Here is a 15,997-nt window from a genome sequence, read left to right as displayed (position 1 = left end):
GGTTGGAGATTTCCGTCGATGGAGCTCCATTCTGATTCTTTTAATGCCCTCTTTGGCTATTTGTCGATCTAGTCCCCTAGATGTGCCAAGGCATTCATTAGCCATCATTGGACAGTCCTTATGCCGCGTAAACATGAGCGGACTTTACGGCAGACTTTGCCCGGCGGACTTTTTGACGGACTTTACGACGGACTTTACGAATGAACGGACTTGCCTACACACAATCAACCAAAGTCCGACGGATTCGTACGTGATGACGTACGACCGGACTAAAACAAGGAAGTTCATATCCAGTAGCCAATAGCTGCCCTAGCGTCTGTTTTTGTCCATCGGACTAGCATACAGACGAGCGGACTTTTCGACCGGACTCGAGTCTGTCGGAAAGATTTGAAACATGTTTCATTTCTAGGTTCGTCGAACTTTTGGGGGAAAAAAGTCCGCTGGAGCCCACACACGATCGAATTGTCCGACGGACTCCAGTCTGCCGGACCAAGTATGCCGTAAAGTCCGGTCGTGTGTACGCGGCATTAGATTAGTACTAGTTACAAGATGGTTGTAAAGCCAAACTACAGGAAGATACAAAAACACAGTTCGATCCATTTAAAAATTAGTTTAAAAAAAGGAATTTATGTAAGAAGCAGAAACTCCTGCAAGACATGCAGGGGTTGATTTACTAAAACTGGAGAGTGCAAAATCCGGTTCAGCTCTGCAGAGAAACCAATCGGCTTCCAGGTTTTATGTGTCAAAGCTTAATTGAACAAGTTGAAGTTAGAAGCTGATTGGCTCCCATGCACAGCTGCACCAGATTTTGCACTCTCCAATTTTAGTAAATCATCCCCACAGAGTATTACAACTATTCATACAACACACATGCACACTCTACCTAACCATCCTAGCAAATGGGCATTGACACTGGTCTGTATGCTTATAGGAATACTCTAAATAGTCACTTAGCTTGGGTTATAGCGGCTTCACGGTCTCTGTAGGCAACCAGGACTCCAGTCTTTTCAAGTTATTGTAAAAATCGAGCTCTCTCATGGTGTAGATTTAGCATCATCCCCAGGTGGAGTTCCTTCTCTGGCACTGTGAAATCCCCTCTGACACAGACTTCTTAGTTCTTCTTGTTGTTATGGAGCCCCCTTTCAGCATGTGCTGCTGACATTTGATTTAGAACGTTTGGGTAGCCATTCCCATGTAGGCGTATCTCTTTACCTCTTCCTTTCTACACCTGTTTCTATGAGAGAAGCATTTTGTAGCTCAAACTGTAGATGGCACTGTAGTATCATACATGCCATAGGTCCAATATGTCAAGCTATTGTTGACATTTATTGATGTACCTTGGGTGCAGTGTTTGATCAGAACTCGTCTAAAACAAAGGGAGCATCTACAAATGTGTACATGGCCCATTGAATCGCTTGCATTTGCCCAATATACAATAGTATCTGTTTTCCGATTGTATTGCAACATGGAAGACAGCATGTACAAACGTTTTTCAGATGCCATTTGTTGAAGAAATGTTCACACAAGAAGAATGATGTTTAATCCTAAAACAACAGATTTTTATATGTTATTCTGAAAAATCACCAAACCCATACTATAAAATATAGACATACTATAATTATAACCCCCATGGGTAGTATTCTAGTCCAGTCAAAACGCTTTTTTTTTCCCACACTGATATCAGTAAAACACCAAACAAGCTTACTGGAAAGGAGTACTTAGAGATGACATCACTGTGCTCTGCTCCAATCACAGGATGGGGGTGGGTCCTGGACCAGGCTGTATCGGTGAGCTGCTGTGTAGTCTACAGGGAGGTCCAGGAGCTGCTTGTGCTGTTTGGTGAAAGTACCCGAATAACCAGGCTTACTGAACAGACCTACAAGTTCTTTGGCAGATAAATATATCATGCATATGTATTTCAACTGTGTATTTCAAAAGGTTAAGGTAAAGGTTTACTGGAAATTGCATCTTATGTAAGTTGTCCATGGATTGGTACACTCACCATCAGGTTATGCAGGAAATGCCAAACATATTTTTAAAGCTTGTTTGATCCTGATGGTCAGTGCTTGTCTTCCGGTGCATACATTCGGACTGACTTACACCTACATCCGATTCTTTTGAATTGTTTCCAGATTATGATAATTTGTACAGGTGCATATGTTTTATTGCTCTAATTGGCTAGAGGTAGTCCATTCCTCTGGTGTGGTTATTCGGCTTGGTTCACCTTTTGGACCATGTTTCATGTTACACCCATATGTAGGGTATAACATGACACATAGTCAAGTTCCCCAAACCCCTACCTGTAAACCACCCCCCACTTGCCTGAATCTCTGAGTTTTTTCTACCAGCAGGATTCTGCTTGATTTTGGATTCAGAACAGCTGTGTGTGGCCCCACCCACACAGCCACGTCCTCCATTCACAGAACCATTTACAGGATCTGTGAATAGAAAGGTTATAAGTCCCATCTGCCACAATGGCAGAGTCTTGTAGATCGCAATAGAGCACTAACCCCAACCTTTGCACTCTAGTGTTTTCTTCCACCAGCCCAATAGCTGTAGGTCCCCATGGACCTGGAGCTGGGGGAACAGACTGCAGAAACCTGTGCTTTGCACTCGTGATGTACTAATAATTGTTACAATACTCTTCAGGCAACAATCCAAAAAAAATTGAAGAGATGTACTAAATATGTTTTTTTTTGGCCAGGCTCACACTTTAATCATGCTGTGGCCATCCTGATGCTGTAATAAGACACAGGCTGCATTAACACTGCAAAAGTTTAAATAATATGATTACAAATTGGTTTAATTCTACTAGTCCATACTTTGGCTGCAGAGTGTTTTGCCCTTAAATGTTCTTTCCCTGTAGGCTGGCAGTCTGAATGGCCACGAGTTGGTAGGTTGGTTGTTTCCTAACTACTATTGACTTTTTTCTAATGCTGTGATTCAGTCCTCATTGTCTTACTGACCATCACCTCTCATTCACTGACTGCGAGAAGATGAATTGCTGCTGGTGTTTGCATTTGTTTCCCGTCTGTCCTGTTCTGCCTGGTAAAATATATTGAAGTAGATGTTATCATTGCCCTGGTATTTGCTCAATAAATCTTCTTCTAAAATTTCAGTTTATCTTTGTTAGAAGAGTTTGATTGCAGTTGTAATGAGCTGGAGAGTCTGCCTCCCACCACTGGGTACCTGCACAATCTCCGTACGTTGGCCGTGGATGAGAACTTTCTTACTGAGCTGCCACGGGAGGTGAGTCGGTGGTTACGGGGGAAGTAATTGGCAGGAGTGGTCAGTTAAGCAGCCTTATTTAATAAAGGGTGCATAGAAGTGCTATTTCATATTTGTAGGAACTTCAGAAGCCTGGCAGGCTGCAGTTGGGTATTTCCCTTGAAGTGAATGGAGTCCGTAGTGTGAAGGCCCGGGTGGGGCTGTGCAGAGTTTCAAAGAGTTCGGGAGAAAGGCTGTGGGGTTCCAGGCAGAGACCATGCATTGAAGATCTCCCAGGGGGTTACTGGAAAACATGAACTAAAACTTAACCATGTGCAGAAGGAAGCGGTAAAGGATAAGGGCACTAAAACTGCACTTACATTTCAAAGTCCATCTCCGGACAAGTCTACATTTTTAGGCTAACCTTCAACTAAAGCTAAGTCCATGAGAACCTTTTTTTTATTGCTTACCTCGGGCCTGTCGGGTTAAAAACCTTCTTGGAAGTTCAGGTGAGGTCATCGCCCACCTTTACTTGGCTGTATGATATTGTCCTCCAGCGGCACAGAAAGGAGTGGTCTATAGGATTACATTTCATAGGCCTGCTCTGCAGTTCACGCTGGGTGGAAGGACATTGAGCAGACTGGTCATCCATTGAACAGTAGGCCATCTGGGGTGACCAGTCTCCTCAATGGTAAACGATGCCACTAGAATAGTTAGGAGGCAGCATTTCCTGATGAATTGGGGATGAATGGAGTTGGGGATGTTGAAAGGCATAACAATAAACCAGAACACTTAAACCAGGGGGTTACTGGAAAACATGAACTAAAACTTAACCATGTGGAGAAGGAAGCGGTAAAGGATAAGGCAACTAAAACTGCACTTAGCTTTCAAAGTCCATCTCCGGACAAGTCTACATTTTTAGGCTAACCTTCAACTAAAGCTAAGTCCATGAGAATCCTTTTTTTATTACTTACCTCGGGCCTGTCGGGTTAAAAACCTAATTGGAAGTTCAGATGAGGTCATCGCCCACCTTTACTTGGCTGTATGATATTGTCCTCCAGCGGCACAGAAAGGAGTGGTCCATAGGACTACATTACATAGGCCTGCCCTGCAGTTCACGTCGGGGGGAAGGACATTGAGGAGACAGGTCATCCATTGAACAGAAGGCCATCTGGGGTGACCAGTCTCCTCAATGGTAAACAATGCCACTAGAATAGTTAGGAGGCAGCATTTCCTGATGAATTGGGGATGAATGGAGTTGGGGGATGTTGAAAGGCAAAACAATAAACCAGAACAATTATTTCAATTTTTGTTTTCCACCCAAACAACAGCCTTAAGAATTAGCAATTTGTTTTTGCTCTCTTTCTTGAAAAAGGCATTAATTGGTTAAACAAGCTACATAAATAACAAAATGCAATATATATTATTCTCATAATCTCTCGCAAAAGGGGGCTTACTTTGTGTATATTCTTCAGAACTCCAGGGATGTCCTGGATTATATAGAACAATAAATGGTGGTTATAGGGCTGAAAACTGGTAGGAGTGGATCAATCATGTATACGAAACAAAATTAAAGTGGACCTTTCAGTAACTATATTTTTGCATGAATAAACTTCTGAAATGTCACAATACAGAGTACAGAGCAACAGCGTGATTAATGAAAAAAAGAAACCCTACCTTTTATCATTAAAATGCCATCCTTGAAATGCAAATAAGTGACTTTGGCTATGCTCTGATGTCATCAGCTTGCTGCAGGCAGAAAGAAGCATTTCTATAGTCTGCTCTCAAAAAATGCAACATTGTAAATTCAAAATAAATGCATTTACTGATGACTTATTTGGTTCATCTGGAATAATGTTGTTGAAAAATATTCTTTCTTTCTCATTATTAGATTGGAAACTGCAAGAACGTCACCGTGATGTCACTGCGATCGAATAAGCTGGAGTTTCTACCTGAGGAGATTGGCCAGATGACAAAGCTGAGAGTGTTAAACTTAAGTGACAACAGGTATCGCAAGGACACAAAAACATATAATTAAGAGATATTAAAACATCCAAAAACGTGTGAGTAGGGTAACTTAAACAGGTGAACAGAGCCGGGCAGGGTCAGGGAGATTTCAGAAGTCATGGTGGTGAAGATAATCGCATTTGAGAAATATTTCTTTGACTTTTGCACTTTGAGTCACATTATAACGAGTGATGGGGAAATGGGGCTCCCACTGGTTTTGTCAGTCTCTGACTAACAGTGCTCCCTTGCTCCTTACATGCTACTTCTAAGGTATTTGTTTTTTACATCATATAACTTTAGACTGCACCACCATAGTGGAAAGTGCGATGGTCTGAACTTCAAACATCCAGTCATGTTCTTGTTAAAGAAAAAAGTCAGGGCTGCTTCTTCACCTTACTCCCCACTGTAGTAGGTCAAGCCCCAGGAGTGCCTGGGTTTCTAAGGAAACCCTTTACCTATTCACATTTGAGAGGAAGGGGTATTTTAAATAGAGCAGTTTAGCCATTGACTGGACAATATTAATACATTTCATATACTCACAAATCCATTTGATCTAAGATATCTGATTTGCAAATCATGCGGGATACAGCCTATATGAGATTGGCAACTCTGAATTCAGGAGCAGTGCAGAATTGTTGCCACCTCATCATAGGAATCTGCATTAGGTGGACTTTACTGCCTGGATCAACATGTATTTGTGGTACTTTTTAGGAGGGCTAAGAGAAAACTGTAAGTGCAGATTCCCCAATAAATGAGAGACACAGCACACATTTTTTATTATGAGGCCATAATTTAACTAACCTGTTTCAAATACTCAAGTTAAAAACAGAGGTTTTTGTTGCATACATTTGAAAATACAAATAAAGTCAAAACTGTGTTGAGGCACCTGTGAAAACTGTGGGCCCCTAGCTCGAAACTATCTGGGTTCCAAACTATTGGAAACATATAGCAATGCATAAATAGAGAGCGGGTTACCTGGCGGCTCCCCTGTCTTACTCACAGGTACAACAACACACCAGAAACCCAACATTGCCTAAAGGCTAAGTTCATCTTTTTTTTTTCGACATTCCCTATTTACCAATATATGCATAATGTACCTCTTTTGCAGAAAATAAAAAAGCTTTCTATATGTCCTAGACCAGGCTTTACCTCAGCCTCCAGTTTGTTGTATAAAAAACTCCTCCATTACTTCCTGGTGTCCGTCCCTTAGGTTTAAAAAAACGTTAAGACACAGGAAGTTGTTCACCAGCTAACCTCATAAACACATGCCCTGCACCTGCCCTCCCCCTCCAGGAGATTGCTCCCACCCACCTCTGTACTCGCATACAATCAATGTCAACAAACAATATTCTCACTAAATACACAGCCAGGGTCTTCCTCGTTTTGCACCTTACCGTCTTCTTGCATCGATTGCTTATTTTGGCATTGTGTGCAGGAGCTGAGCAATCACAGCCTATGTGGAGCAGAGCTGCAATACTGTAAAAAGTAGAAGTGTGTCCCTGGAAGTCCGTAAAGCTCACTGTACACTTTACAATCTGCTTGTACAATCTCTGTTCAATATACTTTAGATTTATCAAAACTATGGTATAGGAGGACCCACAAGAACAATCGATCCCGTTTTTATCAAGTCAGATAGGCCCTTGCACTACATAACCGATGGTAGATCTAAAGGAGATTGTACAATCAGATTGTACAGAAAGTGGGTGGAAATAAAACAAGAGGTGGTATGGTAATGAAGGAGATGTGGTCCAGATTGGTAAGCAGGCCATATTCTGTGATGTACTAAGGCAGTGCATGATGAGAGATGATCTACAGGAAGTGAATTGTGTTGGAGACCGCGCTGGACTGACTGGATTGGTCACCGGTGCTGGGTGGATATTTGTGTGGGCAAAAAGTAAGAAATGCCTTTCCGGTGGATTGTGCCCAGTGATGGAATGGTGGCGATGGGCTCTCTTAGGGATTGGGCTTCCACCTTTTCTGTTCGATCTTATGGTCGTATCAGCATGTAGACTTGGATAAAAAGGAAGGAGCGCCCAGGGTCCAGAAAATACAGGAAATTACGGAAGCAGAAAGCAATTTTTTAAAAATTAAACAAACATGAAAATTGAATGCTTCGGTGGATGAGGTAAGTGAGAAATAAGCACATTGGGATGGCTGGGGCAGACAGGACATTGGGAAATGCTTCTATTTATTATAAAAAGTGAAATTCTGACCGAAAAGGTGAACTTAGCCTTTAAAGCCAGCTGTGTATCTGTACCATATCCAGCAAAAGACCTTGGTATCCTCTTCTTCACCCCTAAACCTTTCACTCTTTTAACTCCCTCCAGCTTGTAGAGTATGCACCTTCTCCCCCATGTGAAGTAATTTAGCCATACACTTGCTCAAGTTGATAGTCCCTCAAGACCAGGTTTAGGGTTCACCACAACTTCTGCTACCCCTCTTCCTACACTGCTCAATATTTTGGGTCCTTTATTGACTCCTTGGCAAACACAAAGCAGAAACATATCCACACCACCTGGTCGGGCATATGTAAAGAACTTAAATCAAAGCTCTTTGATAATATACTTTAGTTTATATGTAATTATATGGTTCATTAGCATCAAAGACGGTGTTTCAATTCACTTATGCCTGTCATGTGATATCAAAAGTCTTTCCGTCATGTACAATTCTTCATGAACCGAAGCTCTTACATCCATCTTAGCATAATGGATACATCCTTACGACCCACTTGTGGCAGAGAAATGAGACGGTTGCCACCTTGAAGACTCTCAATGTGGAGCATCATCTGTTAGGCAGGTATCCAGCACAAGAGGCAATCAGTTGGAGCATACGTTGCACATGTGCGATAATTATGTTCATGCAATTAGCATTTAACAAACCAACTCAGTCTAGAGCTTAGTTTAATTAGGGATGTCAGGAATATTTTATTAACCCACAACACCTGCGTGTCTTCTACTGACTGTATGGATTCAGAGATTCTATATCTTTCAGGGGAAAAAAAAGGCCATCCTATATTTTAGTAACTTTTTTTACCACCCATGTAGGCAAAGGTTTGGGCAAGTAGCAAACCTATGTGGGTGGTAAATTCAGTACCAGTAGGGCCTCATGGATAAAAAATGATGGATAGTGTGTTTAGCATACTCTGAATATGCAGGTTAAAAAATTAAAACAGGCATATGAATGGTATCAGAAAAAAAGAATTGGTGGGTGATCCCCTGGCACCACTTCCCCAGCTCATAAGTAAAAAGAGGAAGTTTGCATGTAAACAAATTGGACTTTTAGGGTGCCCTGCATAAAAACAAAAAAGTACTTTTGTAGCACCCTCCTAGGTGAGAGTTACACACGAGCGGACTTTCGACGGACTGAACTCCGAAGGACTTTTTGACTGACTTTCGACGGAGTTCCGACAGAGTTCTGACGCAACAGACTTGCCTACACACGATCACACCGAAGTCCGACTGATTCGTACGTGATGACGTACTACCAGACTAGATTAAGGAAGTTCTTAGCCAGTAGCCAATAGCTGCTCTTGCTTCGTTGTTCGTCTGTCGGACTAGCATACAGACGAACTTATTTTTCGACCCGACTCGAGTCCGTCGGAAAGATTTGAAACATGTTCTGTTTCTAAAGTCCGTCTGATTTTTCGACAGCAAAGGTCCGATGAAGTCCACACAAGATCGAATTGTCTGGCGGATTCGTTCCGACGGACCTTTGCTGTCGAAAAGTCCGGTCGTGTGTACACGGCATTAGAATAGTTTTTGACTCCTCTGCTTAACAGAGGAGCACTTAGGTACATTTATTTGGGCTGTCTGCTAACAGAGGCCATGATTGTTTAGTTCTGCCTACTCATGATGCTCTGATGCTGCTCATGCTGTCTGTAGCTTCCCTGTATCCAAGCAACTTGGGAAAGTTGAGCAGCATGAATATAGATGCAGCCCCAGCCAATTAAAAGAGAGGTGCGCCTAGGCATGCTAGGTGCCTGTATTTGTGTTCAGGGATCACCTGGACAACTGGTCGTTTCCTGCAGAGGAGGGGTCCAGTTGGGGAGGGGGCCTGTCGCCTCTCCCCAGCACAAGCTTACATGCAGCCTCAGGTGGGCGACCTGAGGGCCTAAATATTGAAAACCAGGGTTCTCTTGAGAGCTGACTGGGGGAGGGTGTCCATTGATCCTGTCTGGTATCACAGAGGAAGGCAACCTGAGACCAGGGCCATGTGATCCCCAAGGGAATCCTAGAGACTGGTGCCGCTGAATCCCCCTCTGGGTTCTAGTAGTTAGCTGCTTGGGTGTAAGTTAAAGGGAACACCGGCTGGTGTCTTGAAGAGCAGGGTCCACTCAACTTCTTCTCTTTGCAAGGGACTTGTACAGTCTGCTACACAGTTCTGCTAAGAAAGCTGTCCTCAAGTGTGAATAGTTCTTTTAGGAGTATCCTACTATATCCCTTCTCCTATCCCAGTTCCCAGTTAAATAACCTTTGGCAAACAAACAGTTCATGTTACATAGAGGTACAGATGGTAAATGGTTTCTCAACGCGGTTCACGATAGACTTCATCAGGAAGATGTAATAGATAGAAAAGATGAGTCCTGCCCGCCAAACCTATGAGTCAAGAAGATGCTACTAATTGTAAGCCAAAGGAAGCTGCCATTAAACCCATGGGGTTATTAGGGAACTGGAGGGGAGAAAGCAAGACACACCAGCTTTCAAGTAAAGGGAGATTATACCAAATAGTTGATGTGAAAATCAATAAAAATAGTACCTCTCAAATGTCCCCCAAACCTGTGTCAGTCCAGTTAGATCAGCATGTGAAAGGGTGGGTGCAAGACAGACAGAATTGGCTTTTCAGGCTCTAGTAGACTTCAACAAAATGGCGGCCGTCTGCACGCAGACACCAACTCTCTGTTGCATAAATGTGCAAATGTGAATGAGATGGGTAAAACATGGCTTCAGCTCCTGTTCTCCCCGTGTACTGTACTCCTCAATTTCACCTTTTCCAGTGCTTAATCATAGAGGCCTCTACGAGTAAGCCTGAAAGGGCAAAATACATCTTGAACAATCTCTACAGGTGGAATACAGGAGCTGGAGCCATCTTCTACCCATCTCATTCACATTTATGCAACAGGTCCCTGTCTGTGTGCAGATGGCCACCATTTTGTTTAAATAGTTGAAGCGGTTAAGTTTGAGAGTGCAAAATAACCCACAAGGGATCTATGAAACACAACATCGCTAAGGGGACTCCCCATGGAGATATTAAGATAATCTGTTACCAAAAGAAAACTGGTAATGACCAACCATCTGAAACAACCAACTCCAACCTACAAAAGGCATATGAATGGTTCATATCAAAATCCTTTAGTTCTAAGAGACAATATTCAGAATTAAAACATCTATTGCACTACATTGTGTCGCACAATAACATGTGTTGAATTAAAGTGGTTGTAATGGCACAAGATTTTTTACCTTCAGCAGCCCCCCCCCCCCCCAATACTTACCTGAGCCCCATCTTGGTCCAGCGATGTCCACGAGAACCTTGGCTTACCAGGGAACCTTGCCTTTCCTGTTTGGCTTCTGTCAATCACAGCCAATAAGCCAATCAGGAGATGGAGGGGGCGTGGCCGAGCTGCAGCTCTGTGTGTGAATGGACACACAGAGCCGTGACTCAGGATCGCACCTACTTGGGTGCCCCCACAGCAAACTGGTTGCCGTGGGGGCACCCGACAGGAGGGAGGGGCCAGGAGCGCCCGACAATAGGAGGATCTGGGCTGCTCTGTGCAAAACCAACTACACAGAGCAGGTAAGTATAAAGAGTAAGTTAGTAAGATAAAGAAAACCTTCTGTGTGCAGCAGCCCCCCTAATACTTACCTGAGCCCCATCTCTATCCACGAGTGCCTTGGCCAGTATCTCCCTCCTGATTGGCTGAGACACAGCAGTGGCACCATTGGCTCCCGCTGCTGTCAATCAAAATAATTTAGCTAATCGGGAGAGAGAGAGGGGCGGGGACAAACTGTTGCTCCGGGTCTGAATGGACACACAGAGCTGCAGCTCAGGGGCCCCCATAGCAAGCTGCTTGCTGTGGGGGCACTCGACAGGAGGGGGGGGCCAAGAGAGCCAGCGAGGGACCTGAGAAGAGGAGGATCCTGCTTTGTGCAAAACCATTACACAGAACAGGTATGTATAACATGTTTATTATTTTAATTAAAAAAAAAAAAAAAAAGACAAGGGTTTAGTAACACTTTAAGGCTACCAATATACAGCAATGGATTAAAAAACTGCACATGACCCTTTTTCTTCCACTGCACCACCAGTATGTGTGTTGTGGTGCACTATGGTGCATTGGCTTCTACTGTACAGTATTTTGGGGCTTTATTAAAAACAAATGGCACTGCAACGCACCATAGTAACACTTGCGATGAGTTAATATGTGTTTTAACGCCTACATCTGAAGAGGCCCTAAGGGGTATTTATACATGTGCAGGTCAATTTTCAGACAACCGGTTTCTGCATTTTACAAAGAATAGACAATTTTGCTAATTGTTCGGCCCACAAAATAGCAAAAAAAAGTACGCAGCTGTATTATACATAATCACATCGTGTGCAAAATGCAGAAGTTTAAGCGAATACAAAACGTATGTAAAAAGACATAATTTGCATGTGTAAGTTTGCTTCTGCCTTTTTTTTTCCAGGTTAAAAAATTTGCCGTTCAGCTTTACGAAACTTAAAGAACTTGCTGCTCTGTGGCTTTCTGACAATCAGGTAATGAGATTTGTTTTAGAGACGAACTCTGTATTTTCCATTATAGATTAAAAGCATAGCTCCAGGACTTGGTTTTTTTTTTTTTTTTTTAATCTTTGTCCCCCCCATATATATAAAAAAAAAAAGTGCCAATCTTCACTTAAGCAGACCATAGATGAGTCGAAAAACGAAAGTTCTGTCGATCGAAAAACAAAAATAGCGCATACGATTGTGCCATTAATTGTTTTGATTATGTACAAAAAAAAACAGCATGTTGGATCAAGAACTTTCCATTGCGGCACGAAAATCACATGTCGCAGCTGGCACACTAATGATGCGAATAACAAGCGATTTGACGGTCGACATGAATTGGAGGAGTACCCTACTATACAAAAGGGTACACATAAAAGTCTCAGCGCTGTCTCCGACTTCTAGCCCAAGCTTCTGATCCCATTGTTCACCATCAATAGGGCCAACATCTCTCTCCCATTTTTCTCGGCTAGCCCAAGCTTAGTAGATGAGGGGAAGCTCTGCTGACTTTCAATATCCAATCGTGTGCAAGCAAACTGCTGTTTTTTTTTTCTTCCTTGCATGTGATTGGGTTTTTTTTGCAAAGTGAAACTTTCCCTCATTTACTAAGCTCTGGAGCAACTGCACTTGCAGAGTGCACAGTCTATTTGCCTTTAGTAAATCATCCACAAAGTGCCCCATTGCTGGCATGTATGTGAAGAATAGAGCCCCATTCATGGTGTCAGTAAAGGTAATGAATGGTGCCCCCATCTTTGGTGTCATTTGATGGAATAGTGCCCCAAAGGCCAGATAAAGGCAAGCAAAAGGGGCACATTCACCCCCCACCCCCCCCCGGGCTGCAGTTTGGGGACCACTGATTTATGGCAATAGAAAGGTACTTTTTGGGTGAAATAATGTGATTTGGTAATGCTGTCTTCCTTATTCTCTGCATTTTCTTATGCTGAATTTGTGTTTATCTGTATGTTTCAGTCCAAAGCACTCATCCCTCTACAGACGGAGGCGCACCCGGACACTAAGCAGAGGGTATTAACCAACTATATGTTCCCCCAGCAGCCGCGTGGTGACGAGGGTAAATATTTCTGTCATGTTACGATTTTTTTCATTTTATTTTTTTCTTCTTGTCCCATTGAAAACAAGCTAAGGCAATCAATGCATTTGATGAGCTAAGAGAATAACTACCCTTGGATTAATTCTGAAATCATTAAAAATTGATAAATCATTTGTCAGGACTGCTTATACTTCAAATAAACGGTGCATAGCTACTGCGCACAGCGTTAAGGGCTTTTTCAGATGGGTGGTAAAAACGGGTGGCTGAGCCATGGTTTTTACTGCTACCATACCCCCCCCCCCCCCCCCCCCCCGGTCATCCACTTGAACTGTAATATAACACCCAGATGCAGCATTTTTAATTTGGAGTGCAGAGTTTGAAAGCAATTGTTCACACTCTGAAGAGCGGTCTGTGTTAGGATTGTTCTCTGGAAAGCATTTGACAGGTGGTGAGGAGGTGTTGTACCACCTCCCCGCTGCCTGCTTGAACCCTGCACTAGCACGCCACAACCGCATGCGTTGCACATAGTTGTGTGGAGCTTGCAAAGTGGCCTCATTTACTTGAATGGGTCATGCTAGGCGGGTGCTACGCAGAGAGGAATGTTGTCCCATTCTTGCCTGATTTGCCTAGGATTTTAACTACCCAACAGTCCTAGGTCTTCTTTGTTGTATTTTTCATGCACCAAATAGTTTTAATTGGTGAAAAGTCTGGACTGCAAGCAGGCCAGTTAAGCCCCCGGACTCTTCTACTATGAAGCCATGCTGTTGTCATAGATGCAGTATGCAGTTTAGCATTGTCCTTCTGAAATATGTAAGGCCTTCCTTGAAAAAAGACGCCATCTGGATGGAAGCATATGCTTCCCTTAAAAATCCTGGATATATATTTCACCATTGATTGCGCCTTTCCAGATGTACAAACTGCCCATTCCATACACACTAAAGCACCCCACATACCATCAGAAATGCCGGATTTTGAACTAAACGAGCTGATAACAAGCCAGAAGGTCGCTCTTCTCTTTAGTACAGAGGACGTAGTGCCCACGATTTCCAAAAAGAAATGTCAAATTTAGATTCGTCTGACCACAGAACATTTTCCACTTTGCAACAGACCATTTTAAATGAGCTTTGGCCCAGAGAAGACGGTGCTGTTTCTGGATCATGTTCAGATATGGCTTCTTCTTTGCATGATAGAGCTTTAACTTGCATTTTTGGATGGCACAGCAAACTGCATTCACAGACAGTGAACCTATGCAGTGATGTCCATCACAGAATCACGCCTGTTTTTAATGCAGTGCCATGTAAGGGCCGAAGATCACAGACATCCAATTATGTGTTTCTGCCTTGTCCCTTGTGCACAGAGATTTCTCCAGATTCTCAGAAAGTTTTCAATATGTTATGTACTGTAAATGATGATATATTTAAAGTCTGTGCAATTTTACATTGAGGAACACTAATTTTTAGAGGCAGCTTTTCACAGATTGGTGAACCTCTTATATGGTCTATTGCAGAAAAAATATGACTTTATGAGATTTGCAAATCATTGCATTCTGTTTTTATGTATATTGCTGTGAAAAAGTATTTGCCACCTTGATGATTTTTAATTTTTTAGCATATTTGTCACACTTAAATGATTCAGATCATCAAACAAATTCTAATATTACACAAAGATAACCCGAGTAAATACAAAATGCAGTTTTTAAATGATGATTTCATTTATGAAGGGAAAAAGTTGTCCAAACCTACCTGGCCCTATGTGAAAAAGTAATTGCCCCCTAAACCTAATAACTGCAATCAAGCTTTTGCAATAACTTGCAATGAGTCTTTCACATTGGTGTGGAGGAATTTTGGCCCACTCTTCTTTGTAGAATTGTTTTAATTCACCCACATTGGAGGGTTTTCCAGCATGAACGGCCTATTTAAGGTCATGCCACAGCATCTTAATCGGATTTAGGTCCGGACACTCCAAAAATGTCTTTTTTTTTTTGAGCCATTCAGAGGTAGGCTTGCTAGTGTGTTTTGAATCATTGTTCTGCTGCATAACCCAAGTGCACTTGAGCTTGAGGTCAGGAACTGATAGCCGGACATTCTCCTTTAGGTTTTTCTGGTAGAGCTCAGAATTCATGGTTCCATCAATTATGGTAAGTCGTCCAGGTCCTAAAGCTGCAAAGCAGCCCCAGACCATCACACTACCACCACCATGTTTGACTGTTGGTATCATATTCTTTTTATGAAATGCTCTGTTAGATTTACGCCAGATGTAACAGGAGGCACAACTTCCAAAAAGTTCAACTTTTGCCCAGTCTCTTTCTTATTGTTGAATCATGAACACTGATCTTACCTGAGGCAAGTGAGGCCTGCAGTTCTTTAGATGTTGTTCTGGGTTCTTTTATGAAGTCCTGGATGAGATGTTGTTGTGCTCTTGGAGTGATTTTGGTAGGCCGGCCACTCCTGGGAAGGTTCACCAGTGTTTCTCCATTTGTGGATAATGGCTCTCAATGTGGTGCGCTGGAGTCCCAAAACTTAGAAATGGCTTTGTAACCCTTTCCAGACTGATACATATTAATTACTTTGTTTCTCATCTGTTCTTGAATTCCTTTAGATCTTTTAGCATGCTTCACTTTGTCAGACAGCTTCTATTTAAGTGATTTGTTGATTCAACTGGTCTGGCAGTAATCAGGCCTGGACGTGGCAAGTGAAATTTAGCTCGGGCTTCCAAAAAATTAGGTAAATCACCAATCAGTTTGTTCATGATTTAGCAGGGGGACATTACTTTTCACAGCATCCCAACTTCTTTGGAATTGGGTTTGTATTTTTTATGCAGAATTGGGCCTATAGAGTTCACATAGGCGCCTTCTGTTTGGATCTGTTCCCCTGCTGATCTGAGCAGATGACTGGTCCATGTCTGCTCAATTGATGCAGAGGGGACACAGACAGAGCCCACTCTGCTCTTTGGGCGGCTGGGAGTACATGGACTCCT

General features: G+C 42.7%; 1 protein-coding gene across 5 annotated transcripts in view; it reads left to right on the top strand.

Annotated features, from left to right (window-relative positions):
- The window catches only part of LRRC7 (leucine rich repeat containing 7), a 508,948-nt gene that overhangs the window by 382,593 nt on the left and 110,358 nt on the right, over nt 1-15,997 (top strand). For all 5 annotated transcript variants that reach the window (XM_073593758.1, XM_073593756.1, XM_073593759.1 and 2 more), the window contains 4 exons: nt 3,120-3,249; nt 5,099-5,214; nt 11,895-11,964; nt 12,943-13,042. In XM_073593758.1, coding sequence (XP_073449859.1) covers nt 3,120-3,249; nt 5,099-5,214; nt 11,895-11,964; nt 12,943-13,042 — 416 coding nt within the window. The remainder of the gene's footprint in view (nt 1-3,119; nt 3,250-5,098; nt 5,215-11,894; nt 11,965-12,942; nt 13,043-15,997) is intronic.

Source organism: Aquarana catesbeiana, linkage group LG07 (assembly GCF_042186555.1).
Source record: "Aquarana catesbeiana isolate 2022-GZ linkage group LG07, ASM4218655v1, whole genome shotgun sequence".
In the NCBI taxonomy this organism is placed as follows: Eukaryota; Metazoa; Chordata; class Amphibia; order Anura; family Ranidae; genus Aquarana; species Aquarana catesbeiana.
The sequence above is the reverse complement of the archived record's forward strand: the minus strand, read 5'-3'. Positions and strand labels throughout refer to the sequence as shown.